The 26,466-nt window shown below is 45.9% G+C and overlaps 1 protein-coding gene across 4 annotated transcripts in view; it reads right to left on the bottom strand.

Moving 5' to 3' along the window:
* Positions 1-26,466, bottom strand: part of STS (steroid sulfatase) — a 151,579-nt gene that overhangs the window by 27,635 nt on the left and 97,478 nt on the right. For all 4 annotated transcript variants that reach the window (XM_043895792.1, XM_043895794.1, XM_043895793.1 and 1 more), the window contains exon 7: positions 12,096-12,233. In XM_043895792.1, coding sequence (XP_043751727.1) covers positions 12,096-12,233 — 138 coding nt within the window. The remainder of the gene's footprint in view (positions 1-12,095; positions 12,234-26,466) is intronic.

Raw genomic sequence — 26,466 nt, forward strand, 5'->3', positions numbered from 1 at the left:
CAACCCTACGGACTGTAGCCTGCCAGGCTCCTCTGCCCATGGAATTTTGCAGGCAAGAATACTGGAGGGGGCTGCCATTTCCTCCTCCCCAGGATCTTCCCCACCCAGGGAGCAAACACGTGTCTCCTGCGTCTCCTGCATTGGCAGACGGGTTCTTTAACATAGCGCCACTTGGGAAGCTCAACAGAACTCCCATATGTCTCCAAATGGAACCTGGGGATATGGCTCCTTATATGACAAAAGGAGAGTCTATTCCAGGCTCTGTGAGTGGGTCGAATACAATCTCATTTTGAGGGTCTTTCTAAGGGAAAGAGAGAGGCGGGGGTGTTGGTGTCAGAGCTGTCGTGAGAGAGGTTTCAGGATGCTACGTGACGAGCTGTGAGGATGCAGAGAGCTGCCCCAAGCCAAGGGACGCAGCTGGTCTCTGGCCACTGGAAGAGGCAAGGAAGTAGGCGTTGCTGAGAGCGTTCACGAAGGAAGGCGGCTCTGCCAACGCCCTGATTTCAGCCCTCGTGGACCCATTCTGGACATCGGACCTGCAGAACCACAAGGTCATCCACTTGGGTTGCTCGGAACCACCAAAGCAGTGGTGACTTGTTAAGGCAGACCCAGGAAATGGAAATACGGGTTCTGTGCCCGTGGGCACTCGGATCAACCGTGCCGGGCTGCATGTTGCAAACACAGAAGATGTGAGTATTCCACGGGACGAGGACCCCCAGCCTGGAAGGCAGGCGAGCACCAACAGCGGCGTTTTCATCAGAGTTAGAGTCAGTCGCTCAGTCCACTCTCTGTGACCCCGTGGGCTGCAGCCCACCAGGCTCCTCTGTCCATGGGATTCTCCAGGCCAGAATACTGGAGTGGGCTGCCATTTCCTTCTCCAGTGGGGGATCTTCCCAATCCAGGGATCGAACCTGGGTCGTCCTGCATTGCAGGCAGATTCTTTACCACTAGTGCTACCTGGGAAGCGATTCGAAAGTAACTAAGCAGAGCATGAAAGAGCTAACAGGGGGGGCTGCAGGGAGGAGCCGGGAGTGGGTCAGAATGTCCCCAGAAGACGCTCACCAAGGCCTCCCGCTCACAGATCCCGGGGAAGGCAGACAGAAATACAGCAGCCTTGGGCTCAGAGAGGCCAGGGCTACTGGGTCCCTCTGGCAGAGAACACGGGGATGGATGGAAAAACAGACACACTACTTCACCCCACCCCATCCCCCAGAGTAGTGCCTGTTTAAAACATGCTGTGCATAACTGGGGGTCAAGAACAAGCCCAGAAAATGCCTCTTGCCTGGGGGAACACGGGCTCTAAATCAACAACCTTTGCGTTGGCTAGAGAAGGAGAAAGAGGGTTAGCAGAGCAAGGCGGGGCGGGGTGGGGTGTTGTAAGGAAGATACAAGAAAAAAAAAAAGAGGTGATGGAGGCTGGATTCATTCTTCCTGAAAACGCCCAAACAGAGGAAAGAGCACAGTCTAAATTTAAAACCCTGGTCGAGTCACTGTCAAATGCGCACGTTTAACATCCTGCTGGTCCTCGGTCCTGATGGGGAATCACAAACGGATGGTGACTGAGACAGTCTTTCTGCAAAATTCCCCCACCATTCACTCTGAGACTCTTGTTAGGAAGAGCTGTCTCCAAACCCGCCTTCCATTCCCGTCTTCGTCGAATGCTGCCACCCCGCAGGTCCAGTGCCTCTGAGTGGCAGGAGCGTATGCCTGTTACTCTTTTGCCTCATCTGGGCACAGAGTTGTACGAAGTATTCCATTTGTCATTTTGTTCCCTCCTCTTAGGCATCCCCCTGCCTAGATAACACTGCTTCCCTGGGTTGAGGTGAACCAGAAGGAAGCAGAGGCTTCCCTTGTGGCCCAGCGCCAAAGAACGCACCCGTCAATGCCTCTCAAGAGTGCCCGCCCGAATTAAATGACCGAGCTAAAGCTCCAGTGTCTCAATTTCTCACAGCAGGAGGGGACAGGCATAGAGCATTGGGTATTTAAAAAAAAAAAAAAACTGTTATTGGAGGGTAGTTCATTTAGAATATCGTGTTAGTTTCTGATTCACACCAAAGTGATTTGTCTATACACACATATATCTATTCTTTTTCAGATTCTTTTCCCACTTAGGGTATTACAGAGGATTGAGTCAAGTTCCTGTCCTATACAGGAGGTCCTTATTGGTATCTCTTTTATATTTAATAGTGTAATAGTGTGTATGTGGGTTTTCTAGGTGGTGCTAGTGGTAAGGAACACAGCTGCCAGTGAAGGAGACTTAAGAAATGTGGTTTTGATCCATGGGTCAGGAAGATCCCCTGGAGGAGGGCGTGGCAACCCAGTCTAGTATTCTTGCCTGGAGAATGCCGTGGACAGAGGAGGCTGGCGGGCTACAGTCCACGGGGGTCACAAAGAGTGGGACACAATTTAGCAACTAAACAACAACAAGGAAACATATGACAAGTGTAATTAACCCAAGCAGCATCTCACCCAAGATGCTCTAGCTTCCATTCTCCTCGATGCATTCATCCAAGAGACTAAAAGGCCACCAGATAGAGATGGGACAGGGCACAGAACTGCCCAGCTTCTATCAAAGTATTATCCACCGCCCAACAGGCCAAAAATAAAGAACAGTTGTCTGCTCACGTCACTGACGAAGAGGAAAGGTGAAGACCTGCGGAACACCCTTAAAATAACTGACCTGGTTTGAAAAGTTGAAGGTGACAATTGAAGCCAGACATCAAACAGCAAAATCATCTGAGCCAAGGGTTGGCACGTGTTCTCTCTCAAGAGCCGGGCCAGGGCCGGGGACAGTGGCGGGGGGCGGCGGGGGGGGTGCTATTTCATGGAGTGTCATTGATTTGCCCAAGTTCTCAGAAGCCAACTCAGAAACAGCAGGGCCAGACTCCAGCCAATGAGGATGGCTTTATTTCAGGAAATCCTGGTCTACCAAATCAGCCATCAGACTGGATCTGGCTCAACTACCATAGTTCGTTGAGCATCGCTCCTTTCTTTTTTTTTTTTTTTAAATAATTAGAATATAGTTAATTTACAATGTTGTATTAGTTTCAGGCATACGGCAAAGTGATTCGGTTATACATAATCCAGTATAAGCATTATCCTTTGCAATCTCTACAAAGATCAGTCTTCCTTCTACATGTTAGATCTCATTTCCCACGATCTTCTTGGAAACCTAACATCCTCATTGATTCCAATTATCTTCACTACACCTGTGTGCTAAGTCGCTTCAGTTGTGTCTGACTCCATGTGACCCCATGCACTGTAGCCCACCAGGCTCTTCTGCCCATGGGATTCTCCAGGCAAGAACACTGGAGTGGGTTGCCATTTCCTTCTCCAATGCATGAAAGTGAAAAGTGAAAGTGAAGTCGTTCAGTCGTGTCTGACTCTTAGAGACCCAATGGACTGCAGCCTACCAGGCTCCTCCGTCCATGGGATTTTTCCAGGCAAGAATACTGGAGTGGGGTGCCATTGCCCTCTCCTTCAGTCGCTAAGTTGTGTCCAACTCTCTGCAACCCCATGGACTGCAGCACACCAGGCCCCCTGTCCTTTATTATCTCCTGGAGTTTGCTCAAACTCATGTCCATTGAGTCAGTGATGGCATCCAACCATCTTATCCTGTCATGCCCTTTCTCCTCTTGCCCTCAATCTTTCCCAGCATCAGGGTATTTCCCAATGAGTCAGCTCTTTGCTTCAGGTGGCCAAAGTCTTGGAGCTTCAGCTTCAGCATCGGTCCTTCCAGTGAGTACTCAGGATTGATTTCCTTTAGGACTGACTGGTTTGATCTCCTTGCAGTCCAAGTGGGCCTCAGGAAAGTATTGCTATGAACAAAGCTAGTGGAGCTGATGGAATTCCGGCTGAAGTGGACTATTTGTCAGCATCCATTTCTGCAGACCACATTCTTCCCTGGACCACTTTCTCTCCTGGTTATCTCTCATTTTTTTCCCTGTCACTCTCTCTGTTGTCTCCTTTGTTGGATTATCTACCATCTCACCTTCTATATTCAACACATCTTCTTATTCCAAATGATCTCATATACCTCTCCATACAACCTAATATGGGTCTCTGCCCAGGAGTCCCAAGTCCTCAAGGGAACCTCTACCTATCCAATCCCACCAGCCAAAAACCATAATGATGGTTTGATGGTTGATGTCTTCTTCTCCCTCAAACCCCATATCCAATCCATTGCCACTATCAGTGGATTTTCCAACACAATCATTCTTCCGTTCCCTTCTTCAATGAGTTAAACCATTGATCCTTTGGTTTCCCTGGAATCTCAGTTGGTAAAGAATCCACCTGCAATGCAGGAGAACTGGGTTCGATCTCTGGGTCAGGAAGATTTCCCTGGAGAAGGAAAGGCTACCCACTCCGGTATTCTGGCCTGGAGAATTCCATGGACTGTATAGTCCACGGGGTCACAAAGAGTGGGACATGACTGAGCGACTTTCACTTTCACTGAAACCCAAGCTCAAGTGTTTTTTCATTTACGTATTCACTCAAAAATCATTCCTTTTTAAACATTTATTTGTATTTATTTACTTATTTATTTGACCACACCAGATCTTAGTTGCAGCATGCAACCTCTTTGGTTTCGACATGTGGGGTCTAGTTCCCTGACCAGGGATCAAACCCGAACCCCCTGCATTGGGAGCTCAGAGTCTTAGCCACTGGACCAGCAGGGAAGTCCCTCGAAAACCATTTCCTGCATGTCAGGCACTGCTCTGGGTTCTGGGGATCCAGGCGATGTGGGTAGAATGCATCTGCCAACAGCGGTCTTGCACTCTGGCAGTTACATAACCGTCAACCCTGCCCTCACCAAGGGCACTCAGGAGACAGTCTGCACACACAGCCTTTGAAATCACTGTGACGCCCTCCACAACGCTCCTACAAGGACGATCCTATCACTCCAGATCTAAAGGCAGGGAACCGAGGCTCTGCCCAGGAGTCCTAAGTCCTCAAGGAACTGAGTCTCTATCCACCCGGTCACACCAGCCAAAAGCATGAGATGTTTTGTATTACTCCTCAATTCATCCTTATCCTCACTCCTTCAGCGTTTCCTTATACCAGATTTGGGTGATATTCTTGGGCTCCCATTTTAACTACTACCCAAATGGAAATAACTGCATACATACATACATACATATATACATATATACATATGTGTGTGTATACACACACACAATTTGTTTCTTTCCATCCATTCATCCAACTATATCTATCCATCCATCTATATTTATCTATCCATTCATTGATCTATATCTGCCTATCCATCCACATCCATCTATTATCCATCTATATCTATCCATCCATCTATATCTATCTATCCATTCATTGATCTATATCTGCCTATCCATCCACCTCTATTATCTATCTATATCTATCCATCCACCTATATCTATCCATCCATCTATATCTATATATCCATTCATCGATATATATATACCTATCCATCCATATCTATTATCTATCTATATCAACCCATCTATCTATATCTATCCATCCATCTATATCTATCTCTCCATTCATTGATCTATATCTACCTATCCATCTGTATCTATCTATAATCTATCTACATCAACCCATCTGTCTATATCTATCTATCCATCCATCCACCTATATCTATTCATCCATCTATATCTATCTATCCATTCATTGATCTATATCTACCTATCTGTCCATATCTATTTATCTATCTATATCTACCCATCCATCTATATCTATCTATCCATTCATCTGTATCTACCTATCCAACCATATCTATTTACCTATTATCTATCTATATCTATCCATCCATCCATCTATATCTATCCATCCATCTATATGTATCTATTCATGCATTGATCTACATGTACTTGTCAGTCCATATCTATTTACCTATTATCTATCTATATCTACTCATTCATCTAATCCATCCATCCATCTATACGTATTCATGTATCTATAAATGTCTATCCATTCATTGATCTATATCTACCTATCCATCTATCTATTATCCTTCCATCTATATCTACCCATTCATCTATATCTACCCATCCATCTATATCTATCCATTCATTGATCTATACCTACCTATCCATCCATATCTATCAATTATCTATCTGTATCAACCCATCTATCTATATCTATCTGTCCATACATCCACCTATATCTATCCACCCATCTATATCTATCTCTCCATTCATTGATCTATACTTACCTATCCACCCATATCTATTTATCTATTATCCATCTATCTATCTTTATCTACCCATCTATATCTATCTATCCATCCATCTATATCTATCCATCCATCTCTATCTATCCATTCATTGATCTATATCTACCTATCCATCCATATCCATTTATCTACTATCTATCTATATCGACCCATCCATCTATATCTATCCATCCAGCTATATCTATCCATTCATCAATCTATACCTACCTATCCATCCACATCTATCTATCTATTATCTATCTACCTCTATCCATCCATCCATCAATCTATCTGTATCTATCCATCCGACTATATGTGTCTATCCATGCATTGATCTATATCTACCTATCAGTCCATATCTATGTATCTATTATCTATCTATCTATATCTACCCATTCATCTAATCCATCCATCCATCTATATATACCCATCTATCTATAAATGTCTATCCACTCATCAATCTGTATCTACCTATCCATATCTATCTATTACCTTTCTATCTATATCTACCCATTGATCTCTATCTATCCATCCATCCATCTATATGTATGCATCCATCCATCTATATCCATCTATGCACCCATATGTATCTATTTATCCATCTACCCACCCATCCATCCCCATCTATCCATTCTATTGGACGCATTAACGGGGATGCAGGACACCTCTCCTCGGCTATATCACACAATAGCCCTTGTTCACAATTTCATCTCCAGCAACACTGAGCTGCCTTTTCGCTCCCCAGAAGCATCTCGTTTCTGCCTGGAATGAACTTTCCACCTCTCCTCCCTGCCAGCCAACACTCCCACACATCAGCCTGCAAAAGGCCAACGTCTCCCGGGAGGTTCTCTCAATTCCCAGGTTAGGTGAACAGCCTCCGCTGGTCCCTTCTCAGCGCTTCCTGTCTAGTTTCTTATCTGACACCATGTCGTTAGAGCTCCATCTCAACAGAAGAATGTGATGCCATGATGTCTTAGAAGCTGCCCCGTGCCTAGCGTGCTGTGTGGACTCAATAAATGCACTCTTGTCAGCGGAATTTAACTGAAGGAGTGACCTGCTAAGCGGGGATAACATATGAGCTTCTTTCAAGGAGGAAAATCCCAGGGAACTCTTAGCACTCAAGTCCTGCCAGTAGCGAGACCGGCCAGCACTGCCCACTCTCAGGAAGCTGATGAAACTATTTGCCAAAATCTGAATGGGGCTTCCCTGGTGGCTCAGACAGTAAAGACTCTGCCTACAATGCAGGAAACCCAGGTTCAATCCCTGGGTGGGGAAGATCCCCTGGAGGAGGAAATAGCAACCCACTCCAGTATTCTTGCCTGGAGAATCCCCACGGACAGAGGAGCCTGGAGGGCTACAGTCCACGGACTGAATGATGAACCTGAATGTAACCACCTCCCAATAAACTACCAGAGCTTCTTGCTCTTATTTTTTTTTTTCCCCAATGAAAGTATCCATTGCTCTGAAAGCTATGTGACTGTATGAGGCAAAGAGATGCCAAACTCGGTGACTTCTACCTAAGAAGCTACTCAGAAGCAGTCTGGACCAAGAAATCAGAGGCAAGGAGTCCATCAGCTCCTTGCGGAATGTGCCCTTCAACGTTCAGCAATGGCAGGAGCTTCCATCCAGGACTCAGGAAGTTTGGAAAGCCTCCTCTCTGGCACACACAGGAAAACGTGATTCTCAGCCCCCACCCCTGCCAACCCATGTTTCTGCAGATGCTATCGACAGAGTTAATCCATCCACCCCACTGGCATTTATTACCTGCCTTTAGGCAGGGTAGAAGGGAGGTGGGGGTTGACGGGGGAGCCTCCTGCTGGGTGACCTTGACTTTGGAGAGGAACAAAACCAAAGTGAGAGCCAGGAATATGATGCTCTCAATCCAAGACTTCGGGGAATTTTCAACTAGGAGGAAGGGACTGGAAACTCTAAACTCTAAGACGATCTTAGGTTATTCTGGTCCCAGCTAAGGGAGAAGACTTTAGGGGAAAGGTGAAAATGAGTTTACAAATATTATCTGTTGGGCAGGGTGGGAAGTAAAGCGAACGCTTCTGCACTGTTGGTGGGAATATAAAAGCTGGTGTAGCCACTGTGGAAAACAGCATTCAGTTCAGTTGCTCAGTTGTGTCTGACTCTTTGTGACCCCATGGACTGTAGCACGCCAGGCTCCCCTGTCCATCACCAGCTCCCGGAGCTTGCTCAAACTCATGTCCATCAAGTGGGTGATGCCATCCAACCATCTCACCCTCTGTCGACCCCTTCTCCTCCCACCTTGGAGGTTCCTTAAAAAACTAAAAATAGAGCCATCCTAGGATCCAGCAAGTCAACTCCTGGGCATACATCCAGAGAAAACTAAAGATATATGTACCCCTATGTTCATAGCAGCACTCTTCACAATAGCTAAGACATGTAAACAACCTAAATATGCACCAACAGGTCAGTGGATAAACAAAATGTGGTACATGTATACGATGGAATATTACTCAGCCATAAAAAAGAATGAGATGACGCCATTTGCACCAACTTGGATCAACCTAGAGATGACCATATTAACTGAAGTAAGCCAGACAGAGACAAACAAAATATGATATTACTTACATATGGAATTAAAAATATGGCACAAATGAACTCATCTATGAAACAGAAATGGACTCACAGACATATTAAAACAAAAACAAAAAACGAAACTTATATTTACCAAAGAGGGAAGGTGGGGAGGAATAAATTAGGACTTTGGGGTTAACAGGCACATACTCCTACATATAAAATAGATAATCAACAAGGACTTACTATATAGGCCAGGGAACTCTACTCTAAATATTCAGTAATAATCTATAGGGAAAACCATCTGAAACAAAATAGATATACACATGTGTATAACTGAATCACGTTGCTATACATTTGAAACTAACAGAAGATTGTAAACCGACTATGTGTGTGCTCAGTTGCTTTGGCGTGGCTGACGCTTTGTGACCCCGTGGACGCTAGCCTGCCAGGCTCCTGTGTCCATGGGATTTCCCAGGCAAGAGTACTGGAGTGGGTTGCCATGCCCTCCTCCACTAATCCAATGATATTTCAGTTTTAAAAAAGAATGACTAGTAGTGACACTATCCCCTCAAACCCATAATATTAATTTTTTAAAATGCAGACTACAGCAGGATCTAGTGTTCCTCTGATCTTAAAAGGGATTGGCTGTTGAAATCTGGTAAAGTGATTCGATCACAGCCATTCTATCAAGGTAGACCAGTGAGACAGATCTGACTGGGGAATACCAGGGGATCACTGAGCTTAAACAGTATAGATCTTTCTGAGCAGTTCTGATTAAGATGTGAAATCAGTATTGTTCAGAAAAAGATGCTCTTTTGATCAATGAGTTTAAATGGCGTGATTCCCCTGTGTTTGCACAGATCACAGGAATGCATGTGACTTCACAGCTTTAGGAAACAAGCTGTCTTGACCTTGAGAAGTCATCAAAGACAAGTTCTTGACCTTTTTTTTGCCATTTCCCATAGATAAAAGAAAGTAAAATCTTTTACTTCTTTATTTTCTTTTTTTGAGAGCATGATATAGTAACCATGTTTCAGGTGAACTTGATTTCAACTAAACTTGACAAAGGGATAATGCTTTGCAATAGAGTAGTGACTACCGTATTAATACCGTGTCACACATCGATGGTATTTCTAGGAGTCAAGAAAAGCATTTCTAACACATCCAATACGTTTAACGCTGGAGAGGATGTGGACGAAACAGAACCCTCTTGCACTGTCGGTGGAACTGTAAATTGATGACAGCCACTACGCAGAAGAGTATGGAGATTCCTTAAAAAACTAGGAATTGAACCACCATACAACCCAACAGGGCCCCTACTGGACATATGCCCTGAAAAAACCATAATTGAAAGAGACGCATGTACCCCTAATGTCCTGAGAGTCCCTTGGACGGCAAGGAGATCAAACCAGTCCATCCCAAAGGAAATCACGCCTGAATATTCATCGGAAGAACTGATGCTGAAGCGTCAAGACTTTGGCCACCTGAGGCAAAGAGCTGACTCATTGGAAAAGAAGACCCTGATGCTGGGAAGAACTGAGGGCAGGAGGAGAAGAGGGCGACAGGGGATGAGACGGTTGGACGGCATCACCAGCTCAGTGGACATGAGTTTGAGCAAACCCTGGGAGACAGTGAAGGACAGGGAAGCCCGGCATGCTGCGGTCCAGGGGGTCGCAAAGAGTCGGACACGACTCAGCAGCTGAACAACAGAGTTCGCGGCAGCCCGTTTGACAACAGCTAGGACGTGGGAGCGGCCCAGATGTCCGCCGACAGATGACTGGACACAGAAACCGTGGTACTGTGGAATGTGTACTCAACTATAAGAAAAGAACGCATCTGAGTCGGTCCTAACGAGGTGGGTGAAGCTAGAGCCTATGGGGCGCAGTGAAGTAAGGCAGAAAGGAAAAGATAAATATATTAACGCACGTATATGGGATCTAGAAAGATGGTACTGATGAACCTATCTGCAGAGCAGTAACAGAGAACAGGCTTGTGGACACCGTGGGGGAAGGAGAGGGTGGGATGATTTGTGAGAACAGCATAGAAACACATACAGTACGGTGTTTAAAATAGATAGGAACTTGCTCTGTGACTCGGGGACTTCAAGCCAGTGCTCTGCGTCCACCTCGACGGGTGGGATGGGGTGGGAGGGAGGTTCCAGGGGGAGGGGACGTCTGTACGCCTGTGGCTGGCTCGTGTTGATGCGTGGCAGACACCGACACAGCGTCGTAAAGCAATAATCGTCCAGGTGAAAAAGAAGACAGGGAGCATCAGTGAGCACGCCTTGCAGACTATATGAAAACCGCAAGCCCACAGGCATCTCTCAGACCTTGGACCCTCTCTTTCTGACCCAGCCTCACCATCCACTTGTGTTTCTGAACACTCAGCTAGCATCACGAAATCCCAGTACACCCTCCCCCTTCTCTGCTCCATCCGGCTTTCTCAGAGTCATCAGCTGGGGGTCCTCTGTCCCCAAACGGGGGCTCCGTCCCACCATGTCTATGAGTTTCTTAAATAATGTATCACCTGCTCGCCAGTTCTATTACTGTGATTTATGTACACAGCTCAGCAACAGCCGCTAAGCTGCTTTGGAACCTAAAGGACCCTCTTCGGGATGCTGGAGGTTGGGGGGGGCTAGCACATGAAATTCGGTCTGTGACTGCATCTCAAGAGAGGCTACCATCTATTGAAATAACAAAAACAACTTTCTGCACACAGCCCATAACCTCGTGGAAACAAGGAAAAAGCAACTCATCATCTAACATAACTCATCATCTAACATAGGAATATAAGCTTCCAACTTCTCCTCACTTTAAATTAAGAGCGAATACAGGAGGGCTGGCTGGATCATTTTACTAAAGAGTTCCTGGAGGGCTTTGCTGGTGGTTCAGCGGGGGCTAAGAAAACGTGCTCCCAAAGCAGGGGGCCCAGGTTTGATTCCTGGTCAGAGATGTAGATCCCCCATGCCACAACTAAGAAAGAGATCATATGAAAAAGTTAAAGTGTTGGTCGCTCAGTCGTGTCCGACTCTTTGCGACCCCATGGACTGTAGCCCACTGGGCTCCTCTGTCCGTGGGATTTCTCCAGGCAAGAATACTGGAGTGGCTTGCCATTTCCACCTCCAGGGGATCTTCCCCACCCAAGAATTGAATCCGCATCTCCAAGTCTCTGGTTTGGCAGACAGATTCTTTACCACTGAGCTACCTGGGGAAGCCCAAATACATAAATAAATATGCATATTAAAAAAAAGAACAGGACTAAGGTCCTCCAAGGTCCAGAAGAAGGTGAGTGAGGGCTGAGCCGGGGTGCCCAGAGATGATAACATGGGCACTGCCCACCCGAACACATTTCTTACCTTTGTAGATTCCGTTACTGCCTCTGTGAACTTCATCTTTGATGGTCACCTCTTCTATATGAGCTCCTTGGTCCGAGGAGAAGTAGACCAGGGTGTTATCAGTCAATTTCAACTCATCAAGGACATCCAAGATCTGCCCTGGAGGGGAGGAAAACACTCCACGTTAAAACAGCGCGAGCTTTACAAAAGAAACAGAGACCATTTGCCCTTGTGCACTCGTCTGGGAATTGGTGATGCTGAGGAGGAGAGAGTCTGAAACGCCGAGTGCTCCCGCCCATGCGGATTCTAACACGGGATGCACCATAACCAGAAGGACCAACAGTGGCTGGGCACTCGCCAGAGACAAGGAGACAGGTGAGTCACGGAATTAAGTATCATCTGTAAGCATCGTTTGAACCTCTAGGCATGGTGGGGCGATCCTCCAGGGAGACTCGACAAAGGATTCTAGAAGAACCAGGCTCACGGATCATAAGCCCTTTGGAGGAAGATGCTAGCAGACAGAGGGAAGACTATTGCAATCATCGGCTGGCCTTGGTCTTGAGGTCATGAAAAAGTCTACTAGATGCCATCAATATGTGCTAAAACACGATCTTTGTTTTTCTCCTTTGAAATTACTTTACTCTGTATAAGAGACTCGAGGTTCATCCCCATTACTACAAATGACCCAATCTTGTTCCTTTTTCATGGCTGAGTAATATTCCACTGTATATATATATGCAGCATGACTTCTTAATCCATTTGCCCGGAGGAGTCAGATGAGGGGGTGGGGAGGAGGTTCAAGAGGAAGGGGATGTATGTATACAGACAGCTGACACGTTGTACAGTATAAACTAACTCATCGTTGTAAAGCAATCATTCTCCAATTAAAGAAAAAGAAGTCTACTAGCTTTCCTCATCGACTGGGAAAAAACTAAACCATCAGTGGTCCTCTTATATGAGGAAACATCTCTATAGATACTTTTAGATGAAGGACCTTTCTAAGAGTTACCATAGATACCCAGGTCTAAAACTGCCCATCATGAGAAATCCATTTTCCTCACGCTTTCCTTCTTCTTGTCCTCATCTTGTTTCCCCAAACTTTATGTTCTAGACTAACCCTAACATATTGTTGTTGCTATTTAGTCGCTAAGCGGTGTCCAATTCTTTGCGACCTCATGGACTGTAACCCGCCAGGCTCCTCCGTCCATGGGATTCTCCAGGCAAGAGTACTGGAGTGGGTTGCCGTTCCCTTCTCCAGGGGATCTGCCCCACCTGGGGATCAAACCCGAGTCTCCTGCATTACAGGCAGATCCTCTCCTGTCTGAGCCAGCAGGGATGCCTAGGAGGTCGCAGACACAGAAGAAAGAGTGAAGTCTGATTCCAAAACCCAGACTCGCAAAGCCAGCACAGCTTAGCAGATGAACAGACCCGTGGATGGCATGGTATGACAGCTTCTCTGGTCATCACATTCATCCAGGAAGATGGGAAGTAAGTACAGAGCAGGGATGAAACTACATCAGACATGACTTCACTAACCGGTAGAGGTGGACCCAGGACACGTGGCACTGGACTGCACTTTTCTCTCTTTATACCTCAAATTTTTCATAAGAAAAAAAACAAAACAGAAGCGAGCTGAAGATGGAAGAATGGGCTGAAATACACCCTCTCTGATTAGGAAGCTCTTGTCTGGGCTTCCCTCATAAGTCACTTGGTAAAGAATCTGCCTGCAATGCGGGAGACCTGGGTTCGATCCCTGGGTTGGGATGAGCCCCTGGAGAAGAGAAAGGCTACCCACTCTGGCATTCTGGCCTGGAGTATCCCATGGACTGTATAGCCCATGGGGTCGCAGAGAGTCGGACACAACTGAGTGACTTTCACTCAACTCACTCATCTGCTCTCAAATCAGAAGAAAAGATGGTCAGACTAGAGGTATCTAACTTATAATTTCCACCGAGATCCCGTATAGTCCCATGAGGCTAGCTTCATTTGGTCAATGCATCCAGGTATCTATACTGTGAGGTATTAAAGGGTCTGAGTTGGTTTTCTGAGGTCTGCTAAGAGCTTTAAATGCTTCTCAGGTGGCTAAGCCATAAAGAATCTGCCTGCCAATGTATGAGACGTGGGTTCGATCCTTGGGCCGGGAAGATCCCCTGGAGAAGGAAATGGCAACCCACTCCAGTGTTCTGGCCTGGGAGAATCCCACAGACAGAGGAGCCTGGCGGACTGCAGTCCATGGGGTCGCAAACAGGCGGACACGACTTAGGAACTAAACAGCAAGCACAAAGAGTATTTAGACCTCATCTCTGCCTCTTCCATTTGCACCCAACAAGCTTACAAGAAAGCCTACAGGTTCCTTCCCTTAGTGCCCACGGAGGGGTTCAAACTGTACCAGCTCCTACCCACATGCAGGAACCCACATCCAGGAGCCAGCTTCTATCCCCCATGACGACTTATTCATCTCCTTTTTCCCATCTTCCGCAAGCCATCTTCACACTGGCCTAGCAGCTACCCTGCTCTGCCCAGAAAGTCTCATCAAGTGGGAGTTACAACCCTGTCCATATCGTCTTGGTGTGGCTCAAGGATCACTCATGTCGAAAGGGGACCCACATTTTGGGGTGAGGTCCAGTTCGTCAGTGTAGGATAATCATAACGGGAACTCTACAAGGACACGGGGCATCCTTGGCAGCAGAAGTAACAATTGAGGAGGCTTCCCTGGTGGTCCAGGGGCTAAGTGACTCAGTGGTGAAGAATCCGCCTGCAAGGCAGGAGACTCGGGTTTGATCCCTGGGTCGGGAAGGTCTCCTGGAGGAAGGAAATGGCAACCCACTGCAGGATTCTTGCCTGGAGAATCCCCATGGACAGAGGAGCCTGGCGGGCTGCAGTCCGTGGGGTCGCAAAAGAGTCGGACAGGCCTGAGCGACTAAATCACCACCACCCAGTGGCCGACACTCCACGCTCCCGATGCAGGGGGCCCGGGTTCCACCCCGGATGAGGGAACGGGAGCCCATCGGCCGCAACTGAGAGTTCAGAGGTCACAACGGGAGACCCCCACAGGCCACAGTGAACACCAGCCAACCCTGTGACCTCGCGTGCGGCAACTAAGATCCTACTCAGCCAAGTAAATAAATATTAAAAAAAAAAAGACAATATCCAAATATGGGTAATCGGCCAAATAAATAAATATTAAAAAAAGACAATAACTGATTATGGGTAATCGGCCAAATAAATATTAAAAAAAGACAATAACTAAATATGGGTAATTGGCCAAATAAATATTAAAAAAAAGACAATAACTGAATATGGGTAATTGGCCAAATAAATAAATTTTTTTAAATATTTTTAAAAAAAGACAATAACCGAATATGGGTAATGGGTCAAATAAATAAATATTTTTAAAAAAAGACAATAACCAAATATAAGTAATCGGCCAAATAAATAAATGCTAAAAAAAGACAACAACTGAATATGGGTAAGCCTATCCAGCAGACAGATCACGCCCCGCCGTGGAGTCAGGCCCTCCACCCTGGGGCTGCACCCTCACTGATTTCATCCAAATAAAGGAGGTAAAAAGCTACAGAGTCCACCCTCTGCGGAGGTGGCAGACATGATTTCCAAAGCAAAAGCAACATCTAACTCATCTGTCACCAGACAAATTTTTGCTATCTGATTGCAACGGGCTAGAGGCCGTTCAATCTCTCTCAGTGCTTCATCCCGTATGATAAACATTCCTGGAAGCCGCGCCGCGGAGAGGAATGTCATCCTCAGGATCAAAGGATAAGACGTGCAGGACTGTCTCAGCGAGTTATCTCCCGTGATCAGTCACTGCCAGGCAGACATTTATTGGGCTGTGCTTTGGTTCAGCTCCGCAAACCACCTGTGCCCCCGGGGATTGGGGTGATTGGACTCTGACACTAACTTAAGGCTCATCACTTTGCGAATGCTAATTAGTTTAATGAGCTCACACAGGAAGGAGCAACAAGGCAGAGATATAACCCCCACGTACACTCTGACAGAGACGGAAATGGCAACCCACTGCGGTGCTCTTGCCTGGAGAATCCCAGGGATGGGGGAGCCTGGTGGGCTGCCGTCTATGGGGTTGCAGAGTTGGACATGACTGATGTGTCTTAGCAGCAGCAGCAGAATACACTCTGGAGGAAGAGGGCCCCTTTGGGGGCCTTTCCTGGTGGCTCGTTGGGAAAGAATCTGCTGGTCAATGCCTTGGATCCCTGGCCTGGGTCTGATCCCTGATCCAAGAAGATCCCGCATGCCGAGGGGCAACAAAGACCGTGTACCACACTACTGAGCCTGCGCCCTAAAGCCCTGGAGCTGCAACTCTTGCATCCCATGCAACCTACAGACCGTGCTCCAAAACTAGAGAAGCCACCGCAATGAGAAGCCCACACCCCACAACTCGAGGGCAGCCCCCTCTCCCTGCAACTAGAGAAAAGCCCGTGCAGCGACGGAGGAAAGAACTGCAGAGAGAATGTTTTAAAAAAATTTACAAAAAAAAAAAAAAGCAAACAACAAAAGACGAATGCCCCTTTGGGTGCATATAAAAATTTGTAAGTATTAATAAAATGACACAGATCAGCGTTTCACTTCCTTGTACTGTAACTGGTATTTGCAAAAGGGCATACAACCATGCACCTCTGTTTCAAACAAAAGTATTCTTGAATATACATATATAGAAGTACCTTAGTATAAAGAAAAATGCTATGAAGAAATATCTTTTTGAAAAATGCAGCTTCCGTGACAACAAAATATTTAAATATTTAAAAATATTTACAGCTTGTTTATTTATAGTTGACAAAACCTTGGAAATAATCACCTTGGCCATATCCCCAGGTTCCATTTGGAGACATATGATCCCAGAGACCCCTGGTTGACCGCTGCCTTTCCTCAAGGCAGCTACATCCCCCCCTGCTATCGCCGCCGCCCCTGTGTTTATGGAACACGCAGGAGGAGTGGGTGCCTGGGTGCTCAGTCATGTCTGACTCTCTGCGACCCCGTGGACTGTAGCCTGCCAGGCTCCTCGGTCCATGGGATTCTCCAGGCAAGAATACTGGAGTGGGTTGCCACGCCCTCCTCCAGGGGATCTTCCCGACCTGGGGTCTTTCTAAGGGAAAGAGAGAGGCTGTTTTCAAACCCAGACTACCCAGCTGCCGCACTCACCACACACAATCCTTCTACTAAAATATATCTCACGTCTTCCCTCATCTTCACACTCCTCCCTAGATATCTCCTCCAAACTCCAATATTTCAAACGACCATGATTTCCTTTGCCCCTATCCATTCTTTCGATCCATCGCCTAGAGTGACAACTTGATCATTTTCATGGAAAGGACCGTATGCCACTTGGCTGGGGTTAAGGATCCCAGAAAAGCTAGCTGATGCTCCCATGCATGGATACCTGAAGAAGCATCACGTTTCTGATTCTCTTTCAGTTCTTTTTCCCCCTGAAAGAGGCACCCTCGAATCTCATACTATTTAGGTCTTAAATGCCAGAATCTCATTCGAAAAGCCCATTAGCCGTTAGATGTTTCTTGACACTGATCCTATAAAGGTCTAACATATTTCTCGTCTAAAAAAATTCTGCAGTGAAATCTCCTGTGGGAACAAACGCCGCTGTATTATTCTTGCTTTCAGACCCACATGCTGCAAGTCAGAGGTCTGCAAATATTATCTTTCAGAGGTTCTCAAGGTATAATGATACCAATTTATATGGGATGATAGTTCTGAATTACCGGTGGAGGGCTGCAGGAGAGCGTATAAATGAAATGTTTTATTTCCAAAGCTTCCCCACATTCTTCCTGAAAATGAAACAAATACAGAAAACAAGCCATTTTCAAGAGCACTTTGTTATCTAACTGGAGACAGCAAGATTGAGTGTATCAGGGGAAAAAAAAAAAAAGAGGGCTTGCTGACGAGGGTTCGGTCATTTTAAAGCAGAAATCTGGAAGGTGTGAAAATGACGGTCCCTCCTCCCACAAGTGTGAACACAGGTTGAAAGAAGCCTCGGTTCTGGAGAGTTTGTTCCTTCCACTGATTCACGCCACAAGCAAGAGTCATGTCACATTCCGCTGTGATGAGTAAAGTGAGATAGACGGTGTTCCAGTCCTGGGGAAGAATCCTAGGTCTTGCCTGAGATGGAGGTGCCATCATGGGAGAATTAACTGTTCAGGGTCTGGCTTCCAGGTCCCAAGTCCTGGGTCCCTGGTTTGCTCACTGCAGTTCTTGACCTCCGAGTGGGTGCTGAGAGCGTGCTAAGTCACGTCCAAATCTCTGTGACCTTATGGGCTGCAGCCCTCCAGACTCCTCGGTCCATGGGATTCTCCAGGCAAGAATACTGGAGTGGGTTGCCACGCCCTCCTCCAGGGGATCTTCCCGACCCGGGGATCGAACCCAGGTTTTCCTGCCTTGGCAGGTGCGTTCTTTACCGCTAGCGCCACCCGGAAAGCCCCTCTAAGTTGGAGGTCATAATATATAACGGTAGATGGTTGCCATGAGCGATGACAGAGAACTGCATCGCAAACTCTTAACCCAGGACTCTGAGTACTCAATGCAGCTGACCTCTTCTTACAGTGGAGTTAGAAGTCAAAGTCAAGCCATCAGCTTGCCTGACATCAAAACTACAACGAGGTACTACCTCCTACAGGCCACAAGGGCCATCATTAAAAAGTCTACAAATGTTAGAGGGGTTGTGGAGAAACGGGAACCCTTCAACGCCACTGGTGGGAATGTAAGTTGGTGCAGAACAGTACGGAGGTTCCTTTAAAAACTAAAAACAGAGTTCCCGTGTGATTCTGCAATCACACGCCTGGGCATATATCCAGAGAAAACCATAATTCAAAAAACATACATGCACCCCAATGCTCACAGCAGCAATACGTGCAATAACCAAGAATGGGAAGCAACCTACAGGTCCAGGGAGACAGGAATGGATAAAGAAGAGGAGGAACACATAGAGAATGGAATATTACTCAGCCATAAAAAAAGAACAAAATAATGCCACCTGCAGCAACATGAATGGACCTCAAGCTTGCCATACTGAGTGAAGTTAAAGAAAGATCGACATCATATGATATCGCTTTACGTGGAATGCAAAAAATGATACAAATGAGTTCATCCGTAAAACAGAAATAGACTCACAGACACAGAAAACCCACTTGTAGCTACCAAAGGGTTGGGAGAAGGGATAAATTGTGAATTTGAAATTAAAAGATACACACTACTTTACATGAAGCAGATAAACCGCAAGGACCTACTGTGTAGCACAGGGAACTATATTCAATATCTTGTAACCATCTGTAACAGAAAAGAAATCTGAAGAAGTTGTGTGTGTCTCTATAAAACTGAATCACTTTGCTGGATACCCGAGATGTTGTAAACCAACAATTACTTCAAAAAAAAAATTTTTTTTTTAATCAACAAGGCTTGCTAATTCAGCAAATCTGGCTTTTCTCTCGTTTCCTATAAGGTGGGTCGATTCAGGCAAAATATGGAAACAAAAATGCCGTGACGTCACTATGCACCCTTCTGGAGACACCGAGCTCTTTAAGGAAAGGGATTATCTCCTGAAGCAGATGCCCACCATGAATAATTGAGAATTTCCACCTACTCACTGTAATTCAGGGAACACAGGAAACGCTAAAAAGTTCCCCTAAAACTATTTCAGTAAGTCACTCCTGTGATCAACAGGTCAATGATGGAATGCAAATGTCCCCAAAGAGGGTAGGATCTGAAGATAAATAAGAGAGCAACTACTAATAATTCCAGCAGCTGGTGATGGCTACAACTCTCTGCAGGGCTTGCGGAAACACTAGATGTTGTTTCAGGGAGCAAGCTTCACCCTGTGGTCTGATGCACCCCTGAATCAGTTGCCTAGAGAGACAAATCATGCTGTCATTGACCCTACAAAGCCAATCCTTCGTTTTCTCGGGTTCCTTCCTGTCTGAGTCCACACTGTCTCCAGGAAATTCATCCTTATCCTGGGTTGCCCCTGGTTGCTATGATTACATGGCGATTTCCTCTCTTAAGCCCATCTCTGCCCTCATCCCAACTCTACTGTGAGACGGATCCCCTCCTCCAGCATATGTTCTCCACCACTTGGGATGCTTCCAAGGCTCTGCTTAGCCATCTTCTCCGATTAACAATAAATTCTGTGTTTCTCCCCCCCCTCCACCTCCCCAGGGTGCTGCACTCGCTGGAAATGATTTGAATGACTCCTATCAGTCCTCATTCTCAGCGAGCACACCCGTGTTTTTGCTCATGTACACAACAGCAGCATCACCATGTCTTTTCAGCGGCGTCGCATGTGTGAGTCTGGGGGGAAACCGAAGTCAACATGCCCGTGGGTCGGAGGAAGGCTCTGCAGTCAGTGTCTGTGGCCGTCGCCTCCCCGGGAGGATAAGCGTCACAGAGAACTGGTTGACCTGGGCATCGGGCGCTCAGACAAGCAGGCAGTCGTTTGTTTCAAAGGGCAGCTCTCGGAGGCACACAGGTCTCCCCACGTTTGATGTAGCTATACCTCTGTATCTGCTGGTCTTCACTGGGTTGCAGAGAAGAAAGCCTGCATCTCGTTTGCTCTGTGCAAACGGCCACCGATTGAACTTGCCAGGGGAGGTTATCCCAGCTTTGTGATGGAGACTGACATTGCCCACTGGTCCAGGGGCCGCTTTCTATGGTCCAAGCCGGAGCAGAACTCTAGAAAGGGATCGGCCAGAACTTCTCCAGCAATGGGAGAGAGGACCCTTACACTTCCCACCTGAGCTGGGCTGTGAGCAGTGCACGTCCAGAGGCAATGGACAGTGAACGACCAAGGAAACCAAGCTTTTCAGAAGGCTCTTTTTCTATGATGCCCTTCACACTATCCCTATTCATTTTCTTTTCAAACTTTAAACTTTTTTATTTTGCATTGTTGTTCAGTCGCTAAGTCATGTCCAACTCTTTGAAACCCCATGGACTGCAGCACGCCAGGCCTCCCTGTCCATCACCAACTCCCGGAGCTTGCTCAAACTCATGCCCATCGAGTTAGTGATGCCATCCAACCATCTCATCCTCTGTCATCCCCTTCTCCTCCCGCCCTCAATCTTTCCCAGCATTGGGGTCTTTTCCAATGAGTCAGCTCTTCACATCAGGCGGCCAAAGTATGGGAGCATTTGGGGCACAGTCAGTTAACAATGTTGTGATAGTTTCTGGTGAACAGAGAAGGGACTCAATCACATATATATATACATACACATACATGTATCTATTCTCCCCTAAACCCTCCTTTCATCCAGGTTGTCAGATAACATTGACCTACCCATTTTTCTAATCTCAGGACTAGATTTTTTTTTTCCCTTTGGCATTGGATTGGACCATCTGTAAAGCTGAGGATACAAAATGGAAAATAATGCCTCTGTTTGCAGACAGCTTTACATTAATCACAGGTTCAACTCCTCCTCACCACTCAGTAAAACCTGGACATGCTGGGACTTCCTTGGTGGTCCAGTGGCTAAGACACCACACTCCCAGTGCAGGGGGCCTGGGTTCGATTCCTGGTCAGGGAACTAGATCGCACATGCCACAGTTAAGAGTCTGTATGCCACAACCAAAGACCCTGCATGCTACAAAAGAGTTTGCATGCCTTAACAAAAGACCCTGTGTGCTACAAAATAGTTTGCATGCCACAACAAAAGATCCTGCTTGCTAAAACTAAGATCTGGTGCAGTCAAATAAATAAATATGTATAAAAAAAAAAAGTGGGTACATTGACTACCATCCCACCAAGGTCCTCTCTTATGTCCAAGTGACCACCTCCAGCTCGCTGCCCGCAGTTCCTGAAATGTTCATCTAACTCTGGGGTGACACGCTGCATTCATGGGGATAGGTCAAGCTCTCAGAAGCAATTCAATTCTGTCCCTAAGATCCTGAACACCAAAGCCACGGGCAGAAGGGCTCTGCAGGAAATGTGAGGTCCAGAGTGAACATTTCAAATAGAAGAGGAAATAGTGACAGTGATGTAAAAACCCACAAGATGGTCCAAATACCTGCCTCCTTTTCCATCACGGACATTTTTTTTTTTCCTCATCCATGACTTTTCTACTCAATATAATGTGGGTATATGTACATTTTCAGCAAACATGCTCCACCCAATCTGTGAAAGGGAGAGCAATCATAATAGCAATAGTAATAATAAAAATAATAATAGCAGCTAGCATTGATCGAGCACTTGTTGCATTCTAGGCACTGTGCTAACTCTTTTAAATATGTGATTTCATTTCATCTGATTAATTCAACTCATTCAAGCAGGTGTTAACACATGGACACAGGAGGATGTTCTTTATGTCTGTAATGAATTTGTTACACTGTTGCTTCTGTGTTATGGTTTGGTTTCTTGGCCTGGAGGCATGTGAGATCCTAGCTCCCTGACCAGGGATTGAACTCCCACCCCGAGCAATGGAACACAAAAATCTTACCCACTGAAACCGCCCCCCCCAGGGGAAGTCCACATGCATGGGAATTATTGCTTTTGACTTTTTGGCAAGCGTGCATTGGGTGTCACGACTCCAAAGCAACACGTATTCAAATCTGCTCCTCACCCCTAATTTTGATCTCACCTTTCAAATACAGACCCTGGTCCTCAGCGGAATACCATGTAAACATTGCTTTCACTCCATCTCTCAGATCCTAGCTTATCTTTTCTTGCTACGCCTAGACATATTTGATGAGCAAATCACATGTGCTCATCGGAAGAGGCTGAGGGAGAAGGCAGTGTTATACAGGGCACCCCTGTGATACCCAACATGCACACCCTGTTATTTTCTGCATCTGTTTAATTTTTTCTGTTTTTTTTTTCAGTTGGAGGATAATTTGCTTTACAGGTTGTTGTACAAGTTTCTGCTGTAGAACAAAGTGAATGAGCCATATGTAAACATATACCCCCTCCCTTGTTATTCTTCCTCCCACACCCCCCATCCCAACTCTCTAGGTCATCCCAGAACCCCGAGCTGAGCTCCCGGCGTTATAAAGCAGCTTCCAACCAGCGCTCTATTTTACGCATGGCCGTATATATACATGTCAGTGCCACTCTCTCAAATCGTCCCACCCTCTCCTTCCCCCTGCTACGTCCACAAGTCTGTTCTCTACATCTCTGTCTCTGTTCCTGCCCTGGAAATAGGCTCAGCAGTATCATTTCTCTACATTCCATATACATGTGTGTGCGTGTGAGTTAACATACAACATTTGCTCTTCTCTGGCTGACTTATTGCACTCTGTACGACAGAGTCTAGGTCCATCCACATTCCACACCTGACTCAAATTCTTTCCTTTTCATGGCTGAATAATATGCCACTGTATATATATGTACCACAACTTCGTTATCCATTCATTTGTCTGTGGACATCTAGGTTGCCGCCATGTCCGGGATACTGCAAAGAATACAGACATCTCTAGAGCGTGTGAGACAAAGTCAAGAATGCAGGGATGGATGAACTCTGTCCAGGATAAAGGAGCTGGAGGAAAACCGTTGGAGGCCATTGGTCCAAAGAGTCTTAGAGATAAGCCACAGCTGGAGAGGAGGCAAGTCTCCTTTCTCAATTAATTCAACAAACTAGAAACCTTTTCTGCTTACAGAGAAGCAGTGTAGGCTAGTGGTGCCCGGGCAGTCTTCCACAAGTCACTGAACCTCTCTAAACGTCACTTCCTCACCGGTAAGGATGATAAAAGTCTCTTAGAACACCATTGTGAGGCCTCCACTACACTATCCGTGTGAGACGTTGGATAAGTGACTGCTGCTGCTAAGTCACTTCAGTCTTGTCCGACTCTGTGTGACCCGGTAGACGGCAGCCCAGCAGGCTCCACCGTCCCTGGGATTCTCCAGGCAAGAACAGTGGAGTGGGTAGATAAGTGACTAGCATATACCAATTTTAGATTTTAGCTATTGTGAGTCAATCAACATTTACTATTCTTGTGATAGCTGTTGTTGTTCTGGAGCCAGAAATTTCATTAATCCTGTTTGACTCAATTGGGCAACTTGATTCCTCAATAATGTATGGTGTTATCTTCTTTAGGGAAATGATTTTGTGGAACAGTGTTAAAACATACTCCTTTTAATTTGAGATGTAAATTCAACTTAAGATAATATCCAACCAGGGCTCAAGAACATAAAAATTAAGCTTCGGGCTTTGCAAAAAAAAAAAAAAAAAAAAAATGGTAACGTGATTACAGAGTTTATGAAACCCAGAGGTTAACGATTTATAGGATAAATTAATTTGGAGAATGAAAATCAATATTCTACATAGTGAATTTCTAACTAAACCTTATGGCCAAAAGTCTATAACTTTTCATGGCTGAAAGTATTAACAGACTTCAACTGTTCCTGTCCCAGGGCTCTCTCCCCGTCTTAACTGCCTGACTCTGTACTGTCTGCATGTCTAACCTGAGGCTACAAAAAACTGAATCTTTCTGAAGAAGATTACTGTTTTGTCACAAATACTGGAAACTCACACAGGAAGGGAAGATAACTTGAAAACATACATAAATTTTGTATATAAAATTTATGTTTTACATATATATATATATTATGTGCTTCCTTGCATGCATGCTAAGTCGTGTCTGACTCTTTGTGATTCTATCGACTGTAGCTCACCAAGCTCCTCCGTCTATGGGATTCTCCAGGCAGGACTGTTGGAGTGAGTTGCCATTCCCTTCTCCAAGGGATCTTCCTGACCCAGAGATCGAACCCATGTCTCTTACACCCTCTGCATCTGCAGGCAGGTTTTTTTTTTTTTTATCACTAGTGCCACCTGGGAAGCATATATATATATATACATCTCCAGTGGTCAAGTATGGATGTGAGAACTGGACTATAAAGAAAGCTGAGCGCCAAAGAATGGATGCTTTGGAACTGTGGTGTTGGAGAAGACTCTTGAGAGTCCCTTGGACTGCAAGGAGATCCAACCAGTCCATCCTAAAGGAAATGAGTCCTGAGTGTTCACTGGAAGGACTGATGCTGAAACTGAAACTCCAATACTCTGGCTACCTGAAGGGAAGAACTGGACTCACTGGAAAAGACCCTGAGGCTGGGAAAGATTGAGGGGAGGAGAAGAAGGAGACTACAGAGGATGAGATGGTTGGGTGGCATCACTGACTCGATGGACATGGGTTTGGGTAAACTCTGGGAGTTGGTAATGGACAGGGAGGCCTGGTATGCTGCAGTCCATGGGGTCACAGAGAGTTGGACATGACTGAGCATCTGAACTGAACTGATATGTACTATATATATATACACACACACACATATATATGTATATATATATATATGTAAGCAGATACATTTTGCTACCCTATCATTTGATTTTCTGATATCTTAATTTATATGAAGCTTTCCAGATGTGCATACCTCATAGGCATATAAAGTCAAGAATAGATTAATAGAGAAAAATTGCAGTTTGGCAGATAAAAAGATTCATTTGCAGGAGCAAACACTGAAAATGAATGCCATTGGTACAGATGGCCAAGAGGCACACGAGAAGATGCTCAACATCACAAATTATCAGAGAGGCACAGATCAACACTCTTAATGACGCATCCCCTCACACTGCTCAGAATGGCCACCATCAAGAAGTCCACAAATAACAAATGCTGGAGAGTGTGGAGTAGAGAACCCTCCTACACTGCTGGTGGGAATGTAAATTGGTTCAGTCACTATGGAGAACACTATGGATGTTCCTTAAAGAACTTAACATACAGCTACTGTGTGACCCAGCAGTCCCACTCCTGGGGGGATACATCCAGAGAAAACCACAATTTGAAAAGATACGTACTCCCCAGCGGTCATTTTTGTTTCTTTAGCGGCTCAGTCATGTCTGACTCTCTGCAACCCCAGGGACTGTAGCCTGCCAGGCTCCTCTGTCCCTGGAATTCTCTAGGCAAGAAGCAGTACTTATAATAGCTAGGACATGTGTGCTAAGTCACTTCAATCATTTCCAACTCTGTGCGACGCTATGGACCATAGCCCCCCAGGCTCCTCTGTCCATGGGATTCTCCAGGCAAGAACACTGGAGTGGGTTACCATAGCCCTCCTCCAGGAGATCTTCCGAACCCGAGGATCAAACCCACGTCTTCTGTGCCTCTTGCCCTGGCAGGCAGGTTCTTTACCACTATCTAGGACGTGGAGGCTACCCAAATGTCCATCGACAGATGAGAGGACAAAGGAAAGAAGAAGAGGTGGTCCATATATACACAGCAGGAATGGCACTCTGCCACACACACATACAAAAAGACTGAAATAATGCCATTTGCAAGCAACACGGATGGCCCTAGAGATTCTCACACTAAGTGAAGTAAATCAGACAGAGGAAGACCAGTATCATACGATATCACTTGTACGTGAGGTCCAACAGAGAAA

Source organism: Cervus elaphus, chromosome X (genome assembly GCF_910594005.1).
Source record: "Cervus elaphus chromosome X, mCerEla1.1, whole genome shotgun sequence".
Lineage (NCBI taxonomy): Eukaryota > Metazoa > Chordata > Mammalia > Artiodactyla > Cervidae > Cervus > Cervus elaphus.